At 52.1% G+C, this 13,891-nt stretch overlaps 1 protein-coding gene across 6 annotated transcripts; it reads right to left on the minus strand.

The window, feature by feature from the left end:
* Positions 1 to 223: 223 nt before the first annotated feature.
* LOC308483311 (fibulin-7-like) lies at positions 224 to 10,316 on the minus strand. Of its 6 annotated transcripts, none has more exons than XM_081017048.1 (9): positions 10,178 to 10,316; positions 8,145 to 8,286; positions 7,045 to 7,201; positions 5,651 to 5,821; positions 4,937 to 5,062; positions 4,582 to 4,704; positions 3,010 to 3,147; positions 2,734 to 2,872; positions 224 to 1,223 (listed from the first exon to the last, which is right to left on the minus strand). In XM_081017048.1, the coding sequence occupies exons 2-9, from the start codon at positions 8,208 to 8,210 to the stop codon at positions 863 to 865; spliced, it is 1,281 nt and encodes a 426-aa protein (XP_080873174.1). In that variant the 5' UTR covers positions 8,211 to 8,286; positions 10,178 to 10,316; the 3' UTR covers positions 224 to 862. The 6 variants fall into 6 exon arrangements, with proteins under 6 accessions (XP_080873174.1, XP_080873179.1, XP_080873177.1 ...); XM_081017053.1 differs by having other exon boundaries at positions 8,145 to 8,281; positions 10,246 to 10,270; XM_081017051.1 differs by having other exon boundaries at positions 10,156 to 10,270.
* Between the last annotated feature and the right edge of the window lie 3,575 nt (positions 10,317 to 13,891).

Here is a 13,891-nt window from a genome sequence, read left to right on the forward strand (position 1 = left end):
AAACAAAAACTCCAAAAGCTTCCATCAACAGGTAACTCCCAACATGGGACCATGCCTCTTTGTCTGTCCCTTGGACCCCCCCCCCCATTGGCCCTCCTGGGTACCCTCCTTGTATGTTTTTGCCTGGTCACTTTCCACCTCCCAACTCTTCTGGGCTTAGTCTGACTTGTACTTACTTGTGTTTCAAAACATGTAAGAAAGAGAGAGAGAAACAACCACAAACAACTAGAAATGCTTTGTAATGCTGGAAGGCACAGGCTAAGAACTACATCTTGCAAAGCACCCAGGTCTGTCTCTCGAGTCCAGGCATCTCTTGCCTACAGGTCTCCCTTAGCATTGCAAAAGATGCTTCTGTGCTGGTGCCATTCTTCAGACTTTGGTTATTTGCCTTTTGATTTCTGGGGACAGAGCCTCTTCCGCGACTCTTTTTGGTAAAACTAGAGGAACCCCCCTCTATTTTTTCCGTAACCGGCTCCTGCAATGGTGGGAAGGCATTCTTGCTGCGGCCACGGGACGCCCCTGTTAATATTGGTTGGTTTTGGTCCCTTTGCCCAGTCGGGACTGAAAGATGGGGCTGCACTTTCAAGTACAGATGCCCAGCTCCTGCCAGCTGTATCTGGGAACTGTGTTGTGCCTTCCTTGCTCTGTCCCCCCAAGATGGGGGCACTGCCCATATAGTGACAGATGGGAGAGGGGATCAGTCCAGCATGGAGTCTTCCTCCAAGGGGCACAGAGGGGTGGATACATCCAGCAGGGTGGCTTTTTGGCCCCTTTTGCAGCAGACTAGTGCATTTCGGAGGAGACCAGACTTGCATCTTCCACAGCTGCTGATGCTCTTCTATGGGGCTGGTGAGGATGGGGCTCAGAATTCATACTGGGAAACGAAGACTGTGATCTTGAAGATGTGTTTCCCCAGGAGGGTCTTCCGGGCAAACTCGCTCATCTCCAGCTCCACCTCCAGTGTCGTCGGCCCCACGGCTGGCCGGGTGAGCACCAGCTCCCCTGTGTGCTGGTCCAAGCGCTGCACAACCAGCTTCCCCTGGCTGTTGCCCCCTAAGATGCTGAAGCGCAGGCTGTCTCCCACAAAGCGGCTGGTGGACATCTTGAAGAGGACCCTGGGCACAGTGCGGTTGGACGGGAGAGGCAAGTAATGGAACGAGATGGAGTTGGCCGCTCTCCGACAGGCGTTGTTCTCCATGGGACAAGGGCTGCGCTCGCACTGCCTAGGAGAGGACATAGAAGAGGCACTCAGGCAGGGCCAGTTGGAGACATTTTGCCCCATCTAAGGAGGGGGTCCCCAACATTCCCTATACCCAGAAACAGCTTTATTGCACAGAGCCAGACCTTTGATCCATCTAGCCTGGTACTGTGTCCTGAGCCTGGTGGCAGCCCATCCTGACCTGCTCCGCTACAGGAGATGCTGAGGACTAAACCTGGGACCGTCTGCGTGCAAAGTCATGGCCTGACCCACTGAGCTACTGGGATGAGTGGACCAAACATTGGGAATAACTTTGATGCAAGAGCTGTTGACAGTGGAATGGACTATTGTGGAAAATGGTAGATTCTCCTTCATAGGAGGTTTATAAGCAGAGGCTGGATGGCCATCTGTCGGGGATTCTTCAGCTATGATCCCTGCATTGCAGGGGGTTGGACTAGATGGCCCCTAGGTGCACCTCCCAACTCTACAATCCTATCTTTAATGGATGCCAGTCTAAATAACAAATTGGGGTGCTTGCACCCAGTGAGATGGAAATAGCCGAGTCCTGCTGGCTTTGTGGAGACTCTGATTGGCTTAATAAGTGGTTCTGTAAATAGAAAATAGGAGGGGGCATCTTTAGACTCCAGCCCCCATCCGCTACACTGTGCCTCCAGAACATATTCCTCAGCCTTTCTAATGTGGAAATGAGGCTTGGGGGGGGGAGGAGGGAACTTCCAGCGGTGCCAGTGCAAGTCCCTCCTTCCTCCATAAGGCTCAATGCTATGCAGGGACTCGTAGAATCGTAGAATTGGAAGGGACCACGAGGGTCATCTAGTCCAACCCTGAGCAATGCAAGAATCCTTTGACCAACATGGGGCTCAACCCCACGACTGAGATTAAGCGTCTCATGCTCTGCCGACTGAGCTATCCCAGACTCTTGGTTTTTGTTTGGGCAGGAGAGAAAGAGAGAGAGAGAAGGGAAGAAAGTGTTGGGAGATTGTTGGGAGACTGTATAAGAGCACAAGGCAAGCCTGCTGGACCAGCCCAATGGCCCCTGCTCTCAGGAGCCAACCACAGGGGCCCCGCACAAAAACACTCCTCACCCCACACCAGGGCTTCCAGCAACTGGTATTCAGAAGCTTTATGGCCACCCTGGCTGATAGCCTTATCCCCCATTAATTTGTCTAACCCTCTCTTAAAGATGTCTAGGTTAGTGGCCACCACTGCCTCCTGTGGGAGTGAGTTCCACAGTTTAACTATGTGTGATACAACAATGTGCTCACATCAGTTGAAAACAGTCCCTGGTCAGTCGATTCCCACAGCATCTCAAACCATTTGGCATGCAAAGTGGGATGGCCACCATCTCTGTTCTGGCTCAGTGGGCAGAAGAGCAAAAGGAAGCTCTAGGGGGCATTGGGGTGAAGGCTCTGGGAGGCTACGAGGTGCTTCTGCCCAGCACTGCAGACAGGGAGTGGAGCAGTTGCTGGCAAAGGCTGCCGCTTCCTTCCTGAGTGAACTCTAGTGCTTGTACTTACATGGCTGAAGTCTTGACGTAGCTGATATTGAGTTGTGCCTTGGGGCATTCGGGCCGCACACAGCGGAAGCCCCCAAAGACGTTGATGCAGGTCTGTCCCTGGCTGCAGTTGTGCTGGTTCTCTGCGCACTCGTCCACATCTTGCAAACACAACAGGGAGAGTTTGTTTGACGCCATGCCCTCCTTCAGCCTCCTAGAACACACAGCTCAGGGCGGTTCCTCTCCCAGCTGACCCTCAATTATTCTCTCTCACCCCACCCCCCGCAAAGGCACTCACCATTGCATGAATTGGTGTCACCCTGGAGCTGGTAGCCATGGGGACAAGTACACTGATAGGCTCCAGGCAGGTTCACACATTTGTGGAGGCAGATGCGGGTGTGGCGGCTGGTCTGGAAGAGCTTGCACTCATCGATATCTGGAGGGGAGGCAGCAAGAAGTCTGCTGAGTGACCCTACACCCACCAAGGGCAGAGCAAAAAGGGACTTCCAGCCCCCACTCTGCACTTCTGGAGATCAATGCCCAGGCGAAGGAAAACTCACCAAGCAAGGAAGGGCTACAACCAATGATGACTTGGGGGGGGGGCAGTTTGGCTGAGAGGCAGCCCGTAGACAGGCACCTGCAGTTGTTTGCTTCAAGGATCAGACCCCGTGAGCACAAATTGCCCCTCTGCACACCAGCACAAGCTGCAATGTGGGATGTCCACTGAGGTCAACTGAACTGGAGAAAAGACACTCTATTGGGGCAGAGCTAAATTAAGGCATGATCTTGTGGCTGTTGCTTCCTGGGAATCTGATATAGTGCTTGGAGCCTAAGCAGAGCCCTGAAGCTGGATCAGACCAAAGGCCTGCTAGGCCAGCACCCTGCATCCACAGTGGCCAGCTAGATGCTTTCAGGAAGCCCATCAGCAAGGCTTGGAGGCTATTAGCCCCCTCCTTTTCTGCTCTCCTGCCACTAACAGGGGAGGCCTAATAAGGGTCTGATTGCATCACCAGGAGATGACAGCCCCCTCCACCCCATTTTAAAGCCAAGTATTTGGCCTATGCTCTATAGATATAGTAAGGGAAAGCGTTCAGGCACTAAAAAGCTACAAAATAACTTGGCCACAGCTGCCCTTGCCCAGAGTACTGCCTGCTGGTCATAACAATGGGCATTTTGGTAATGCAGAGTAATTGGGCTGGTGCCTGAATCATGAGGATGGTGCGATCCAGGCAGAAAACTCCCAAGGTGGGAATGTAAAAGGTAAAAAGGAGCCCCAACTGGATCAGACTGAGGGGCTCCATCTTGTTCTGCCTTCCCCCCAAGCTGCTGCCCTCCAGAAGCTCTGGACTTCAGTTCCCATCAACCCAGCCCAGCAAACATCTGGAGGGCATCAGGCTGGGGAAGGGATGCTCTAGTTCAAGCTGAGATCCATTTAGAGCAGCATCCTGATCTAGACCAGCCTATAGCTCACTGGCAGAGCATCTGCCTTCCCAGGTTCAATTTCCAGCAGCGTCTCCAGGCAGCGTTGGGACAGACTCCTTGCCTGAAATCTTGGAGAGCAGCGGCTAGTCCCTGAGCTAGATGGACCAAGGGTCTAAGTCGGTATAAGGTATAAGGCTTCCTATGTTCCCTGGGATAGTCTCCAGGAAGGCCACAAGGAGCCAGGCATGCAGGCAACAGGTGGGTTTGTCCCCAGTGCTATGTGGCATTCAGCCCAGGACAGATATATGTACAAAAGATTCCCTGAAGGAAGAAAGTCGGAAGATCCCTGGCTTGCGTGTGGGAAGATGGCGAGGGGAGGAAATCCCTCTGTTTCTGGGAAGCACGATCCACCATCTCTGTCGACCTGCCAAGCCCTCTTCTCCCTTACCTTGGCAGAGGCCTCCTGCCTGCATCTGGAAGCCAGGGTCGCAACTGCACTGGCGTGAGCCCAGGTAATTTTCAGCGCACCGAGGCTGTCGGCTAAAGGATGAGTTGCTGAGCGTCGCCCAATCTGTGGTCGAGAGGCAGCTGTCAGTTCTTTGCACCAATGCCCAATAGAGAAAAGGAGCAGGGGACGGAGACCCCCAGCCGAGTCACACAGCACAGGCCTCTTATGAACCCCACGTGCTCAGCCTAACCAAGCCGATGTGGAAATATCTCCAGGCACCCACCTCTCCTTTTCCCAGTTCCCCAGGGTATTTTCCGTCATGTGGACAGGGGTACCGCAGCCCCCTGCTACTTACAGGAGTACAGTGGGGCTTGGCAGGTGCTGCCTGACCAACCACTGGGGCACAAGCAGCTGTAGCGGTGGATGCCATCCACACAGGTCCCGCCATTGGCACAGGGGTTGCTGGCACACTCGTTGATGCCTGAGTTGAGGAAAGAAGGGAAGGGGGAAACTGAATTACACTCAAACAGCCCTCATTTTGGACCAGCGGAGGGGAAATGGAGAACCCCTGAGCCCATGCTGCTCATCAGAATTAGTTTTCAGTACAGTGGTACCTCGGGTTAAGTACTTAATTCGTTCCAGAGGTCCATTCTTAACCTGAGACTGTTCTTAACCTGAAACACCACTTTAGTTAATGGGGCCTCCTGCTGCTGCCGCACCGCCGGAGCACAATTTCTGTTCTCATCCTGAAGCAAAGTTCTTAACCCAAGGTACTATTTCTGGGTTAGCGGAGTCTGTAACCTGAAGCGTCTGTAACCCGAGGTACCGCTGTACAAGAATGGAGCAGAGCTCACTGTCTTTCCATGTAAACGACAATTCCTCGTTTGTTCCTTCACTTGGAAAGCCATGTTATGGATACAACAAAATTGCAGGCCCAATTGGGAAAATTGGCCAGAGATCAACCTGTAGGTCTATCAGCAGGAGTGGGGGCTGTTAGGAGGTGCCCCTCCCCATTTTTATGATACCTGGCAATCTCAAGCTATTCCTTCTACCAGCCAGACACACTCACCTTTGCAGACAGGCTGCTGTCCGCTCCACTTGTGGTTCTCCTGACACACCCGTGTCTCAGCACCCACCAGGAGGAAACCAGCATCACAGACAAAATGTACCTCATGACCCACGGACGTCCTCTTTCCCAGCCTCCGGCCATTCAAGGGTGCTGGCAGGGGGGTGCAGCTCTCTGTTGGCGGATCAGAAAAGATGGGAGAGTGAGTCTCTCCATGGCTCCTTTCCCCAGGCTCTTTTCCTACCCTAGCCTATGGTTGTTGCTTTCTTGTATACATTAAGTAGCAAAATGCCGCTTAAATGAAATAGAGTTATAGCCAAGGCTGGGGCTCTCATAGGCAAACTAGGCAGCTGCCCAGGGCACAGACCTCAGAGGAGCTCAGTACTGACCTCTGAGGGGCACGGTTTTATACAGATCTGTTTTTATTATATCTTATACATTTCTGATACTATTTTGCTTTTACTTTATATTGTGAAGAGTTTTATCGTTTCTGAAGTAAGTCATACATTAGAATTGTTTTTCATATAGATATGAAATAGACCACAGTTGACTGGAGGTCACACACACAGTGAAAAGTGAGGTTTTGATGTGCCTGAAATTGAAAGTTTTAATAGACTTAACATCACAATTCACAATAAATTCCAACTTTAGTACTGGAAAAAGATAATCAAAGATGGTTGCACTACTTATTCTTTCAATTAAAAATAAATTCAGCATAAATTGACAGCAGATAAATTGTGCTTTTCAATTTTTTCTACAAGACATCTGTTTTTGAAAACTGAAATTGGCATGGGGGGGGGGTGTTGTGTGCAAGTAGTTAGCTTTGCCCAGGGTGCAAAATAGTCTGGCATCAGCACTGGGTGTAGCATTACAACATTATCTTTATATGTCTTTAGCTTTTCGCTTTTTATCTGGGTTGCTTTACTTTGTGTAAGCTGAGTCCCAGTCTGGTCCAGGATGGCATATAAATAAATATAAAAATAATAATAATAGATGAGTTTTTAAAAACCCTGAGTTGTATGCAACTTAATAATAATCATAATTTTGAAATTTATATCCCGTCCATCCTGCTGGGTTTCCCCAGCCACTCTGGGCCGCTTACAACATATATAAAAACACAACAAAGATCAACTTGATTCTACTTACAGTGCACCCACTGAAATTAATGAACCCAAGTTAATCATGTCTATTAAATTCAGTGGGTCTACTATGAGTAGAGGTACCACTGAAAACAATTCCCCCTTTCCAGTCCCCATTTTTAAAGAGCAAAAAGCCATCCCCTAGACATTTAAAAAACAAAACAAAACAGCCTCAGGGTTGCCCTGTGTCCTGCACACATCCTGTGCACACACAGACACCTTTCTGCTTCTGCGGTCTGTGCTTCTCTCTCCTTTTACCATTGTGCTTGGCTGCCTGCTGGTGGAGACTGCCTTGCAAAACAGCCAGCTGCTTCTTGAAGTTGCGCAGGCTCTGCAGCTGGGCAGCCTCATGTGAAGACAGCAGCTTCTGCATCTGCCGGATGGCGCTGGAAACTTGCTGGTCACTTAGGCAGCCCTGCAGGGGGTGGGAGGAGAGGAGGAACAAAGCAGCTTTGGCAGGGAAGTGGAAGGAACAGCCCACAGGTATCACCCACAAAGGCTCGAGGCAAATTGTAACTGATGCTGCACGCACACCCACAAGCACCCACCCACCACCACTGCAGAGGCTCCATCCCTTGTTCATTTTGGCTGCCCTTTTCTGAACCTTTTTCACCTCCACAATATCCTTTTGGAGGTGAGTACAGAATGTTTAGATCAGTGGTGGCCAAACTTGCCCCTCCAGCTGTTTTGGGACTACAATTCCCATCATCCCTGACCATTGGTCCTGTTAGCTAGGGATGATGGGAGTTGTAGTCCAAAAACAGCTGGAGGGGCAAGTTTGGCCACCACAGGTCTAGATGGTGCTCCCAGGTCCACAATCCATACTACGTATAGGCAAGATCAGGCCTCTGCATCTAAGGCATGCAATCTGGCCCAGAAAAAATACTTCTATGACATTCCTGTTCTAAGACCTCACACTGCCCATTGCTGAAGTTTCATACACCAGCCTGTCTAAGTTGAGGGTGGTGAGAAAATGTTCTGCTTACAACCTTTAGCCATGCTGGCTGGGGGTGATGGGAATTAGAGCCCCAAACATCTGGTGGGCACCAGGCTGGGAAATCAGGGAGGGATTTCATCCATCCATCCATCCATCCATCACATTTATATCCCACCTCTCCTCCAGGAAGCTTAAGGTAGCCTACATACTTCTCTTTCCCTTTTTGTCATCACAACAAGTGGTTGCTTGGCTTGACAAGAGCTTTAGCTTTGAACTCCACTCTTTCATCTATCAGGGTCCACTCCTAAGGACCAAGCACATCTGGGCTCTGCACCCAAACCTACAGGCACCATCCCCTGCCTCCTACTGGTTCCACACCACCAGCCCTCGCAGGTTCAGGATTCAGCATCATTTATCTTACCTGGGAGTTGCTATGAGGCAACTGTAGGATACCCAGGGCCACCACAGCCATTATCTGGGGCAGCATCTTCTTTCCGGCTTTGGAGCAGGTTCAGCAGTTAGGAAAAGGACAGTGGATTTTCTGCAAAGCTTCCTCAGCTATCCTTGGCCAGCAAAAAGAAGGAAGGGGAGTCTGTGAGAGGGCAGCTAGTGTTTCACTCGCATAAGGCAGGCCTTCCTGGTGTCTTTCCAAGGAAGGAGGTGAGAGGTATTCTCAGAGCACCGCAAACCTCAATATTCCCGTTCCCAAACTGTGAGCCACCCAGCTCCACAAAGACATTCTGGCAGCAGTGCAAACAGAGATTGCCAACTGACCAGGATTTATGAGCCTGGTCTGCCCCTGTACCTTAATTAGCACAGAAAAAAAGCAGTGTCACCTGCTGCTATCTAAAAACTATCACCAACAGCAGTCATTCCATTAAGCTACAGAGAGACGGGCTAAGAGGAGAGCACAGCTACTTTGTCAGCTCTGCTGAGAGACTTTCCTTGACTGTCAAAAGATAGCAGCCATTCCATCAGATGAGAAAGCCAAGGGAGAGAAGGGATGCAGGGCAACAGACAAGGCTTTCCCCGGAGATACCTGGGAACTGTAGTCTGTCAAAAGTGCTTTAAATGCAAGGTGTGTATGCCCTTGGCTCTTTTCTTCATCTGTCTCCCCGCAGGAGCTGTTCCATCCGGCTTCAGCAGAGGGAGAGGCAGGAAGCAGGCTACTCCATCGGCTCTAACATGAGACCAACTCTTTTGTCTCCTCTTCTGGTTGAACTGTTCCCATCTCAGCTGGTCCTTATCTGAATTCTCTAGCTTTAAGAATGGGTGCTTTGGTTTGCTTCCCGACCCCTCCAAATCCATTTTGTTTCTTGTGTCTCTGAGACGGTAAGCCGAAGGACAGGGGCTCTTTTGTTTGGTTTGCCTTGATCTTACATAAGCTGCGTTGGGAGCCCTTTTCTTGTCCCCCTTCTCGCTGAAGAGAGGGGCAAGAAAACACTTTGAACGAAACAAGGAAGATCAAACATTCTTAAAGGTAGCAACCCTAGAGCGGAAAGCCATTGACTCGGCCCCACCAGCACCCCGAGGAAGTGGATGGTGAGAAGGTGCTCTGTCTACAGGCTTAGCCATCCTGGTGCCCTGCAGACGTTTCAGACTGTAACTCCCTTCAGCCCCAGCATCATAGGGCCATGTCAGCTGACACCTCTGGAGGGCACCCGGTTGGGGAAGGCTGCTCTGCTAGAATACTTGCGATTTAACCCCTTCAGGGTTACAGTTTCCAGACTTCCCAGAGGGGACAGCATAACTCCTGAATCTCTTTTCAAGCCTGCAACGTGCACAAGAGCCTGGCTAGGCACTAGGAAACTGCTTTGCTCTGAGGCAGACCAACGGTCCGCCTAACTCAGTATTGCCAACGCTGACCGGCAGCAGCTCTTCAGGCAGAGGACATTCCCAGCCCACGGGTAGAACCCGGGACCTTCTGCTCCACCCCTTGGCTACAATCCTAACCCCAAAGCGCATCCGGGACGCCCATGCCTTCTACCAAGCGAGGCGACTGGTCCACCTAGCAGCTCAGCATTGCCTACACTGACCGGCAGCGGTATCCTCAGCCTTGCCTGGAGACGATGCTGCTGGACCCGGGACGTTCTGCGTGCAAAGCAGATGTCCCGCCACTGCGCCCCAGCCTTTCTCCAAGCTGAAGGGCAGGGAGGAAGGCGCTTCTCCCCACCCCCACTTCAGGGAGGCTGGGAGTCTCGGCGCCGAGCCGCTTTGCTGGCACAGACGCGCGCCCCTCGCCCGACCCTCTGGGCGCCCGGAGTCCCGCGAAAAGCAGCAGCCGAGCCAGCCCGCTTCGGGGGGAGGCGGGGAGGCCGCTGCCGCCTTTGCTTGCAGCGCGTGGGACCAGGCAGACCCTCCCCAGGAACCGAGACCCCCCTCCCCTCCCCTTCCAAGCCTGCCTCCCCACGCGTCTCTCTCCCTAAAGGCACCTCGAGGAAAAGTTGCGCCGACCTGCGGGGCGGCTTCCCTGGAAGGCGCGGCCGTCGGAGCAGCAGCAGCTGCAGCAGATGGAGCCTCACCGGGTGCGCGCAGGAGAGCAGCCCCTCGGCCGTCTTCCATACTGGGAGCGGGTCGCTCTTGCCCGCCCTGGCCGAGGCGGGGCGAGAGGTTGGCCTCGTTGGCACCAGCTCAACGGGCACGCCGGAGGCCTCGCGTGGCCCGGATTGGGCGGCGGCGGCAGAGGGCTGGCGAGGGGAGCCCGGGCGGGTCAGCCGCGTGCCCAGAAGATGCCCGCGGCCGCCCCCCTCCCCCTCGGCGGGAGAAAGCGGCAGGAGTGCCAACTTGGCCCCGCGACTGTGGGTGCTCGGGGCCGTGGGTGCCATGCAGCGTGCATGGTCCTGGCACCGAAATTCATGGGGGATTTTGTGGGTGCTCGGGCACCCAGGGCCCCAGGGAGTTGGCACATATGGGAAGCGGATTGAGTGGGTGACCTCAGCTGGGGCGCTCCTTTCTCTCCCAGAGCGTCTAGGTCAGGGGTCAGCAAACTTTTTCAGCAGGGGGCCTGTCCACTGTCCCTCAGACCTTGTGGGGGGCCAGACTATATTTTGAAAAATAAAATAAAAATGAATGAATTCCTATGCCCCGCAAATAACCCAGAGATACATTTTAAATAAAAGCACACATTCTACTCATGTAAAAACACGCTGTGCAAGCTGGGGATGGGGAAGGAGATGTTGGTGTAGGAAGTACAGGGTGACAGAGGAGGACGAGGGGCTGGGGGTCAGTGCATAGGAACCAGAGCAGAAGGACGCAACCCCAGAGCCAGAGGGGCCCCTGTCTCCAAGAACACACCAGGCGTTGAGGAGTAGGGAACACTCCAGGAGGCTGAGTCAGGCACGGGCCCACAGCCCTGCTCACTGGGCCAGGTGGGGCTTGCTCTGGAAGCAGGTGTGTGATTCCTTAGCTGGAGTAGGCGCAGGACAGGTGAGGATCACCTGCCTCATCAAGCCCAGATGCTGCAATCAACATGGAAAGTATTAAAGGGCAGAGCTGAGGGGATGTGTCTGCTCAACTGCCCATGTTGATGGACCTCAGCTTGGATGCAGCAGGATCTCTGCAGGACTGTGCTTCAATTTTGGACCTTGGACATGTGGAGTGACCCTGGACTGGGGACTTGGCATACTGACTTGCTGCCAGGTAGTCCAGGGGTCCAGAACAGCATTCCACAAATGGGGAGCCACCACTGAAAAGGCCTGGTCTTGTGCTGCCACTCTCCACACCTCCTTTGGAGAAGGGCTTCAGACGATCAACACAGGGTCTGGTTTGGTTCATGTGGGGAGAGGTGGCCTTTGAGGCACTGGGGTCCTGAGCCACATAAGGCTTTTAGGGCAAATATGGCACTTTGAATTGGGCACAGAAACTAAGTTGAGGCTCTTGTGTAGAAATAAAAAGTGGTACCCAGGGCTGTTTCTCCTGCTTCTCCAGGAACTGCAGCTGATAAAGGCTCTCTGACAACTAGGTGAAAAGTCTGTGCATGAGGGCAATTTTGAAGCAAACTCAGATGCTCTCGATCTGCTGGGGCTTTGGGCAGGGATCAAGCGTGAAACCTCAAGGAGCCCCTGTGCTTATGTACCTTCCCCTGGGAAGTGCAGACAGCCAAGGCTTCCTGACAACCAGGCTTTGCAGGAAAGCCTTTGAATGTGTTGGAGTTTGATAAATATGCTGCAGCGGTGAGCAGGAAGAAATGGTAAAATTGTTGGTAAAATTGTTGAAGGGATAAGAATATCCAGATTCAATCCCCAGTCTTCATGCAGGGCTGAGAGAGACACCTGGACAGAGTCATACCTAGGCCCCCTTGTTCCCTTGGCTGCATCTTATGATAAATATAATAATAATAATCCCCAGCAGCACCCCCAGGTAGGGCTGGGAGAGACCCCTGATACCCTGGAGAGCAGCTGCCAATTACTGTAGACAATTGCTACCTGCTTTCCTATGTTTTTTAGTTCTAAATGAACCCTCGTGGTGTTCGAGCATGGGCTGAGAAGAAAAAAAGATCAGCTTGGCTCAGGTTTGCAACTGATCGAATCAGTGGAACATCCTGGAAAGCAAGGAAAGGGCCGGTAGGGGCTGGAGCAAGCCAGCTGCAAAAGCAAAGGAGCCCCATGGAATGCAGGCTGGTGCGAGGAAAGCGGAGCCTCTTTGCCCGCCCTTTCCGCCAGGCTAGGTTGGGAGAAACCACAGCTAGAAAGCGGCACTGTGTCCTCGGGAACAAGTTCCCAGAAATATACTCGGAAATTACAGGGGGCTGCAGTGCAAGTAGGGAGCTTCCAAGACCAGCAGGAAAGATCTATATCTGCTTGAGAGGTGGTTATTCCTTTTGCCAGAAATGCATGCACACACACAGGCAGGTCTATATGCCGAAAGAGCAGAACCCAGCCTCTAAGAGGGGGAGATCAGATTGCCCCATCTAATCAAGCCATCGCTTTATCACTGTCAGTTGCCCGTACTGAATAAAAGAAACTTTGCACAAGTATGTCAAATACCAAACGAAACAACAAAGAGAACCCCAGCAATCGAATTACTAGTGGTTGCATTGTGCTATAAAACGTCAGGCACAGAGAACAAAATTATAAGCTTGCTAAAATTAGTCCCAGAATGCTTAGCTATCCTGGAAGTCAGAGTATACCTTTTGGGCATGGCATTCTTTGAGAGTTTCTCTCCTCTGCCACTTACACACCTAGAATCAGGCCCATGCAGAGTGGAGGACAGCCGGGTACACTTGTCCCTGGCTCCAGCAGCCTGTTGGACTTGCGCTGTCAAGCCAAGAACAAGACTCCCTCCCTGGGCCCCAGACAAGCTCTGCAGGGCCTTGCTTAGAACCCAAGATGCAGCAAAACCAAGGTGGGAACCACAAGAAATGTGGGGTGCAGTTGTATTGTTTGCTGACACTCTGCATTAATGTGCCTAAAGCGGGGAGGCAGGGGGCCTTCAGGGGTGTGACAGGCAAGCAGCTGTTCTGTTGGGACAGCCCATTTCTGCAAAGATACAAGTATAGGAGTATATACAGTGGTACCTCTGGTTACATACGCTTCAGGTTACAGACTCCACTAACCCAGAAATAGTGCTTCAGGTTAAGAACTTTGCTTCAGGATGAGAACAGAAATCGTGCTCTGGCAGCACGGCGGCAGTGGGAGGCCCCATTAGCTAAAGTGGTGCTTCAGGTTAAGAACAGTTTCAGGTTAAGTATGGACCTCCGGAACGAATTAAGTACTTCACACTTTTTTGGGACACGCACGCACGCACACACACACACACACACACACACACACACCTCTGCCCAAACCACATCACCCAACTATTGATATGGACCCAGGTGTGGAAGGAATTGTCCCCCCTCTGCAACCGGGTACACTGGTGCCTTGATTCCTGAGGGAAAGACCGTGAGGAAGTCATGCCAGGTTTATTCTGGGTCAGCTGTCATGGCCTGACCCAGACATTCCCACAATTTGGAATTTGGTAGGGGCCCTAAGAAGAACCCAGCTCCCCACCATCACCGCAAAATACCAATTCGCAAAGTTCCCTGAGGAGACAAAACAGGATGCTCAACAAGTTTTACACCAATAATGCAGATAAACCCAGAGAGTTGTATCTGGTGTTGGTCATACTCGGAGTAAGCCCACCTTCAAATATAGAAAGAACTATCACATGGAAGGTGGAGCAGTCTTG

The sequence above is a fragment of the Podarcis pityusensis genome, assembly GCF_964106645.2.
Source record: "Podarcis pityusensis genome assembly, chromosome: 8".
Lineage (NCBI taxonomy): Eukaryota > Metazoa > Chordata > Lepidosauria > Squamata > Lacertidae > Podarcis > Podarcis pityusensis.

What these genes read in the sequence shown, in the direction of transcription:
- LOC308483311 (XM_081017048.1), bottom strand. Translation starts at nt 8,210, where the DNA reads ATGCTGCCCCAGATAATGGCTGTGGTGGCCCTGGGTATCCTACAGTTG. An exon ending in TGCCTCATAGCAACTCCCAG is followed by an intron (nt 7,202 to 8,144) that starts GTAAGATAAATG and finishes CACCCCCTGCAG; the next exon opens with GGCTGCCTAAGTGACCAGCA. An exon ending in GCAGGCAGCCAAGCACAATG is followed by an intron (nt 5,822 to 7,044) that starts GTAAAAGGAGAG and finishes ATCCGCCAACAG; the next exon opens with AGAGCTGCACCCCCCTGCCA.